The following is a 7500-nucleotide window of genomic DNA, read 5'->3' as shown; positions in this document are numbered from 1 at the left end:
ATCAGTAAACCAATATATCGGTCTACCTCTAATTACCAGATATGCTGATGCAGAAGTGTTCAGAAGACCCGTCTGTCTGTCTGATATTTCTGCTATATCAGATAATTCCACTGATGGTGTGACTGTAATCACAGTATATTAAATCGGTCTGCATCTCTCTCGTGTTGTTACAGGTATCGGTTACAAGATGACGTCAGAGAGGATCTGTACAGTGCTGTGAACGAGTGGGTCACCGCGATCGGCCATAGGAGAAAGTTTATGGGTGGAGACGAGCCCAACCTAGCCGATCTGGTGAGATGCAGATTACTTCAACCGTTTATTAAGATCTGGTTTAATGTGTCATATTCACTATTCTCACTCTATGAGAACTTTAACTTTGCTAACAGGGACTTGTTACAGTTGAATAGGTTACTTTAGTTTTAAATGAACTTAATTATAATTAATTAATGCCATTAATAATCATACAGTCTTAATACGTGTTTAAATAATCATACATCAGCAGTGTCAAACAGCTCAATACAGGTGCTGTGCTGTATGCACTCATAAAGTTTGTTGTCATCAGTCTGTGTTTGGGGTTCTGCGTGCTATAGAGGGTCTACAGGCGTTCGATGACATCATGGAGAAAACCAAAGTGAAGAAATGGTATCTGGCCATGGAGAAAGCCACTGAGGAGCATCACGGCCAATCAGAAGCCTTAACCTCTGTGAAGAGCCAATCAGCATCAGTCAGTTGACTGTCACATATGTAGATTTATATATACTGGCATCTTATCTGATCTCTTCTCATACTCTGAAATCTCCACAGTACCGAAAGTGCAATACTGTATTTAAAACTAGTTTTCATTTGAACACAGTGGTGTCATTTCCGAGTGTATATTGAGTGAGATGCTTCAGTAATGATCAGTGACTCGTAACAGTGTAACACATTCAGTGATTTGTACAGTTTACTCTGGTAACAAAGTATCTGCTGAAAATGTAACGTGCATGTTATTGTCCAGTAGAGGGTGTAATAGACACTGTAGTTCAGATCTTATTTCTCAAATGATACAATTATGTGTGATCAGGACATTTTGTTTCAGATTATGTGTATGAGATTGAAATATATAGTACTGTATTTACATTATAAATGTATCTAAGGGAATTATATATAAATGTTGTGTGGAAATCATGTGGCGAGTCACTCATCTATGCCTTATTTTTTCACATTCAAATCTTTGATGTTTGCTTTTGTGTGTTTAGACTGTTAGTCTTTATGGTGCTAAATGATCAGACACAAAGACATTCTGCAATAAACTGAAAATGAACCATGTGAAAAGAGTCGCTTCATTTTTACAATAATAACGCAAAGTTTGTTGACATTAGTTCTTTTCTAGATATTTCGGGCAAAGAAACATGTTATATGAAGTTGTTTTAATGGATCATATGAGCTCATGTGAAGTGTGATGTCATTGTGACATCATCGACAGCACATTAACACACACTGAGGACGGAAATCAACATTCTCACATGAATCTAATTATTATAAGGACATCAAACGCTGCATGAGTTATTGGAATGTTGTTTATTTGTTTATGTGCATCTTCTGGGTATAATTATTACATATTCTAAAGCCTGAGCAGATACATTTTTTTCTTAACCGGGAAGTTATGTACTAAAATGTATGCACATAGATGAGCAAAAATAGCACATTTAGGCAAATGACAGAACATTTGAGAGCATTCTTTATTCCTTTCAATAGTTTATTCATTCTGAGCTGTAGACACACTGTTTAACTCTCTTCAACATGTGGCCAGTAAAACTTCTCCTTTACATCTCTTTTCTTGTTGTCTTAGATTTATCATGAAGAACACGAGAGAAATAATCATGTTCTGCTCGACCCTTTAGGCATCAAGGAGGTTTTAATCAGAGAATCACTTCAGACTTGCTTAAAAGAAGCTGGAGTTTTGTCTAAAGTAGGGTTAGAAACCGTGTTCTCTCAGCGTGAAACATACTGTAGCCCGATTCCTGAACTAATGACTCTTATGAGCCGGTTCTCTTGAATCTAAACTGCAAAACTTGAGCTATGATGCCCTATACACTATACACCAGGGACCAAAAACTAAATGTTTTTCATTTTGATTAGTTTTGAGCAGAAACAGTATTTTTTCATTCTGATTCTGGCATTCTGGCATTCCGCTGCCTCCTTTCCAATTGGTAACTGGTTTGAATGGAATAAATGAACGGTTAATAACGTTCTTTTTACAACGACAGTAATCTGTGCTATGATTGGGTGAGATACCAGTTGTTACAGATCTCACAAGAGAAACAAGGGAACTGCTTTAGAAAAACAAGCTTAAAATAAGTGACTTGACTCAACCAAAATAAGCAATTACATTTTTCCATGTGGGGAATTATCAGCATAAATAAATCATAAAGTATACAGTAGCCTATATAAAGTAACATCTTTTCAGGAAATGTTTTCTTAGTATTAAATATATACCCTAAAATATTTCAAATAATTCAAATATTAATTTGGCCACCTAAAATCAATCATGCACACATGCATGACGGGCACCTTACAACTTTTGCGGGCCGAATGATTTTATTTTTTTAACATTGGTTTTTAATCCAGTGGTTACCTTCAGAATCAAAGCACATGCTTATGTTCTACTAATTATAAATTATTAATTAATTAATTATTATAATTAATTATAAAATTATAATTATAATTACTAAAAAGAGAGAAGCCTCATTTTTTCAGGTCTTCAGTTTCATGGGAAATTTATCAGAATAAAATTAACAGGTTATTAACCGGTTACCAGGGATGGATTACCGACCGGGCCAATGGGGCCAGTGCCCAGGGGCCCTTGACTATCCGAGGGGGCCCTGGGCTTTAAGGTTGCATGATCCAGTTTGGTGATCCCCCTGTTCTAAAACCCATCAACAATGAAAACGGGGCATGAAAACATCGCCGAACTCAGTTCAACACGTGTATCTCAAAAAATTACAAATTTACACAGCGTGGGCTGATGGTGAAGCATTCAGATCACATTTGACTGAAGTTTCATTAGTTGCCACATTCACCATTATTTATGATTGTTTTGTCAGACCAATATTGTGGCCAGGTAACTCCGCCCCTTTCACTAACTGTTGAGCGCATGAAGTATACAACAGTCTACACTCCCTTTTGACAGTTGAAGAAGTGTGTCTGGGTACTCATAGTACATTTTTCATTGCTTTTTCAGTGTAAACACACTACTCGCACGACTTACACTACAAGATGATGTAGAATAGTGCTGAAGTGTGCGGACGCACCTGTACACCGCTCCCCACTGAACGAATGAATTTTATCAACATACTTTTAGTGGAGGGCCTGGGTATCTCAGCGAGTATTGACGCTGACTATCACACCTGGAGTCGTGAGTTTGAATCCAGGGTGTGCTGAGTGACTCCAGCCAGGTCTCCTAAGCAACCAAATTGGCCCGGTTGCTAGGGAGGGTAGAGTCACATGGGGTAACCTCCTCGTGGTCGCTATAATGTGGTTCTCGCTCTCAGTGGGGTGCGTGGTGAGTTGTGCGTGGATGCTGCGGAGAATAGCGTGAAGCCTCCACACACACTACGTCTCCGCGGTAAAGCACTCAACAAGTCACGTGATAAGATGCACGGATTGACGGTCTCAGATGCAGAGGCAACTGAGATTCGTCCTCCGCCACCCGGATTGAGGCGAGTCACTACGCCACCACGAGGACTTAGAGCGCATTGGGAATTGGCCATTCCAAATTGGGGAGAAAAAAAAACAAAACATACTTTTTAGTGAATGTACAATTTACAGAATGGAAGTCATCATGTCTGACGTGAAATGAACAAGAATTCAGAGTAATTATATGGTGATTGTTGATATGATGATGTGTAGTTAAAGGTACACATTATGAGTTTAGTTGGAATTGGTGGTATTTTATAAAAATTAATGAAACATTTAAAATATCTTAATTGAAAAGTCTGTTTAAACACCGTTTGCAAGAATCTGTTCTGTTAAAATCTGAAATTATCATTTGGTAACAGGCTGCTGAGGGCAGTAAATCTAATAAGAATGCACTCATTTCTAAATATTTCTTCTTCTGAACTATTAAAAGAATCGTTAATAGAGCCGTTGAGGAACCGGAATCCTTAAATAGTCCAAAGCATCTACAGTCTCATTCAACATCGTCTTCACACAGGTAATCCATCAGATTTGTGGGCTCTGCTGTTGTAAAGCCTCTTTGATCAGAGCTCAGTCTTCTCGAGTCCTCGCCACTGATGTCACCAGACTCTCCTCTTGATTACGGATCACTTCATATTCCAGATCTTCTGCTTTAGTTTGAGATGATCCATCATCCTGTGAGGCCTCGGAGCTTCTGCCCTCGAGTTTCTGTTGTCTGTTAATGTTTTCTGTCTCATCGGGAGTCTCGGCGGGCAGCAGTGCGGTCAGATCGAGGAAGGGTTTGTGCTGTGGGATTACGGGTTTGATGGTTGTATTGGCTTGGATCAGTGTGGGAGGTTCTTGAGATGTTTTACTGAAACAACTTGCTTTATGTTTAACTTCATCTGTCCTGGTTGAGGTGGATTTTTTAGTCATTTTGGCAAATGTCAGCAAGTCTTCTTCCCACGCTGGACAATCGTCGCTTATTTCAACAGGTAGAAATGCATCTTTAAAGTCAGTGTCATCAGTTATTGACAGCTGTGTTTCAGTTTGCTCTGTCTTATTCTTTGTCACATCATCTTTAAAAGTGACCCGAGGAGTCCTCACCGCTTCAGTCTCTTCTTCTGACTCAGTTGGCTCCCGATCAGCAGGTTCACATGGTGATGAAGACCCGCTGTTCCTGAAGAAATCCGTGATCTCGTCTGGCTCTTCTTCCTCTATTCTCTCTTCTGTTGTGTGTTGTTGCATGTATCTGAAAGAATCCTGCTGGTCTTCATGATGGACTTCAGCGCTCACATCACGATCCATGGCCAGAGTCTCCACCTTCAGCACAAACTTCTCCAGGTATCCTTTATCCTCGTAATCTGACTCTTGACTGTGGAAGGATTTCTCAGAAGTTACACTCTCAGCATCTTCATCGTCCGGCTTCTTCCTCATCCCGATGGCATCTGCGTACAGATCTGAGTACAGGAAGGCCATTGCTTTGGGCTCCTCCAGCAGGTTGGGGTCGATGATCTTCTGAGGACCTTCTGGCAGGTATACTGGCGTGAGAACTGTCTCCTCACTTCCAAACAAAGCAGAACCGCTTTCCTTTAGCGAGGATTTTGAAAGCTCTCGTTCCTTCTCGCCGACACTACCTGAAGCGTCGTGACACTGTGGATCGCTGCCACCACCATAAAACACGTCGTCCAGATGTTCTCCAGAAATGTTGAACATACTAACAGCTGAGGAGACTCCTGAGAGTCCAGACTCTGGTTCAGCATCGGGATGCAGTGTGTTATCTTCTTTGTCTTCTGTAGATCCCTCCGTGTCCTGGTGCTCTTCTTGCACCTCTAATGTTCCTGATGGTGTTTGATGATCCAGCAGTGTGAACATCTCAAAGTAATCCTCAGCTGTGGCTCCTTGTCTGGATGCTTGTATATGTGAGAGATGGACTGAAGGTTCTGGTATCACTGACAGTGGAGATCTGCTCTTCTCTGCTGGAGTCTCACAGTAAATGTCTACATCTGGTTCATCTAGGATGTCAGCAGATCTTACAGCAGGTGTCTCCTCCAGGTAAAACAGATGATCTTCCAGACCTTTGCTCTCCTCTTCATCCACTGTGGACACTTTAGGTGGAACAACGATATTCAGAATCTCTGATCCTTCAGACACCAGACTGAACAAGCGCTGACGTCTTTCTTCTTTTGGATCTGTGATTTTCTCTTCTTCTTGTCCATCGACTGGTGTGACGTTCGGGAGTGACACTTCCACCATGGCCGGTCTCTGAGCTTCAGCGATGATCTGGGCACTGACGTGAGAACAAGTCTTTGTTTTTTCCATTTTATATCTCCTCCTCTTCGTTCTGCTCATCAGTTCTTCGTCCATGATGAAAACGATCCTGCCGGCCGCTCCAGGGCCGGTGAGATTGTACAAGGGTTCAGAGGTCACACTGTTGAACTCTGAGGTCCAAGGGGTCGAACAGCGACTGGACGCCGTTTCCCAAATGATTCCGCTGTCCTCGCTCTGAACCGTCACCATTGAGAAGGACGGATCCATCATCAGACAGTGAAGCTTCGGCTTGACCACTCCGTCCTGAACCACTTCTCTCAGGCTGTGGAGGGAATATTTTACAGTTTAATCAATCAGTCAATCAATCAATAAATAAATCAATCATTCCATTTGTGACAAGCTGTCTGATGTAGTGATGTTATGTTGGGGGTAAAAAAATCTTAAATTCATGAATATTTGACTAAAATATATACCACAAGTTAGAGATGACAAAATGGAAAACCCAGTGAAGAATAATTGATTTGTTGAAGGTGCAGTTGAGGTGTGACATCCGTCCGGTCGTGTGTTTGAGGAGTTTCTCACCTGTTGTTCAGATCTTCCACTTCATCACTCATTTGTTCTTCTTCTCCCTCCAGCAGCATTTCGTCCTGAAGAACCGTAATCTGGCTCTCTGGATCCATTATTTCCATCGTTTCCATTTTGTTGCAGGTTGCATTGATCAGAGCTGTTGTAGATGAACTACTCGTCCTCTTCATGTCACTTCAGCTGTGAGAACTTTCTCTTGCTCAGCATTATCTGTAAATAGCCTGACAGACGAGAGCTGCAAGCGACAGTGAGGCGCAGGTGTCAATCATCTGCAGAAGTTCAAATGTTTATTGTGTCCGAGGATTGATAAGATCATTGTGTTGTGTCATGTACCTTTAATTTGACTGGTCTCACATTATAAATGCAGGAGATTGATTTTATTTTGCTTCTCGTTGCCAAAACTAAAAATACTTCAGAGACATGTGAGATTTCTGCAGGTCACGTAGAGTTAGATGATATAAAAAGGCTCTTTATTAAGCTGTTTATCACTGAGCTAGAACTGTAGAAGTCAAATATTGTAATTAGAATGAAATATGAAAGATCATCTCATGAAAAGATGTGATGCATCAGTGCTACTGAATAAATCAATGTTACATTTTATAAGTCCTCCATTCAAACTTTATTCCTGCCTCTTTTGAAATACATTGTTTCTTAAATTTCATCAGATTCTTGTCACATCTCTTAACTAAACAAACTAATAATTAAATATGAGATTTTCCCAGTTAGGGATTCTCATGGTCATGGAAAACCTGGAAATATCAAATAATTTTAAGCGTGCAAATGTCATGGAAATTTAGCATAATGCATGTATATTTTTCTAGTTCAGCTCAGTTTTGAAATATTTGATCAGTTAGAGTCTTTATGCAGTAATCACAAAGAACAAGAATAGTCATGAAAATCATTGGTCTAAAGGCGTGTTTGCTTGTGAAGATCACAGCAGCTTTTCACATTAGACTCTGCTCATTAACAGCATTAGTACTTCTGCAA

At 40.4% G+C, this 7500-nt stretch overlaps 2 protein-coding genes across 4 annotated transcripts in view; one reads left to right on the top strand and one right to left on the bottom strand.

Annotated features, from left to right (window-relative positions):
• LOC127430865 (prostaglandin E synthase 2-like) overlaps positions 1-1307 on the top strand; it is a 7030-nt gene extending 5723 nt beyond the window's left edge. For all 3 annotated transcript variants that reach the window (XM_051680993.1, XM_051680996.1, XM_051680995.1), the window contains 2 exons: positions 174-291; positions 563-1307. In XM_051680993.1, the coding sequence (XP_051536953.1) occupies positions 174-291; positions 563-733 (289 nt within the window). In that variant the 3' untranslated portion in view covers positions 734-1307. The remainder of the gene's footprint in view (positions 1-173; positions 292-562) is intronic.
• Positions 1308-1409: 102 nt separating this feature from the next.
• Positions 1410-6722, bottom strand: si:ch1073-398f15.1 (cardiomyopathy-associated protein 5). Its single transcript, XM_051680931.1, has 2 exons — positions 6511-6722; positions 1410-6250 (listed from the first exon to the last, which is right to left on the bottom strand). The coding sequence occupies exons 1-2, from the start codon at positions 6681-6683 to the stop codon at positions 4249-4251; spliced, it is 2175 nt and encodes a 724-aa protein (XP_051536891.1). The 5' UTR covers positions 6684-6722; the 3' UTR covers positions 1410-4248.
• Between the last annotated feature and the right edge of the window lie 778 nt (positions 6723-7500).

Source organism: Myxocyprinus asiaticus, chromosome 40, assembly GCF_019703515.2.
Source record: "Myxocyprinus asiaticus isolate MX2 ecotype Aquarium Trade chromosome 40, UBuf_Myxa_2, whole genome shotgun sequence".
Lineage (NCBI taxonomy): Eukaryota > Metazoa > Chordata > Actinopteri > Cypriniformes > Catostomidae > Myxocyprinus > Myxocyprinus asiaticus.
Note: the sequence above shows the minus strand (reverse complement) of the source record. Positions and strands in the feature narration are given on the sequence as shown.

Bases quoted from the DNA above. Each gene is read 5' to 3' on its own strand.
- si:ch1073-398f15.1 (XM_051680931.1), bottom strand. From the start codon at position 6,683: ATGAAGAGGACGAGTAGTTCATCTACAACAGCTCTGATCAATGCAACC. The intron at 6,251-6,510 runs GTGAGAAACTCC...TTCCCTCCACAG, and splicing joins GTGGAAGATCTGAACAACAG to CCTGAGAGAAGTGGTTCAGG.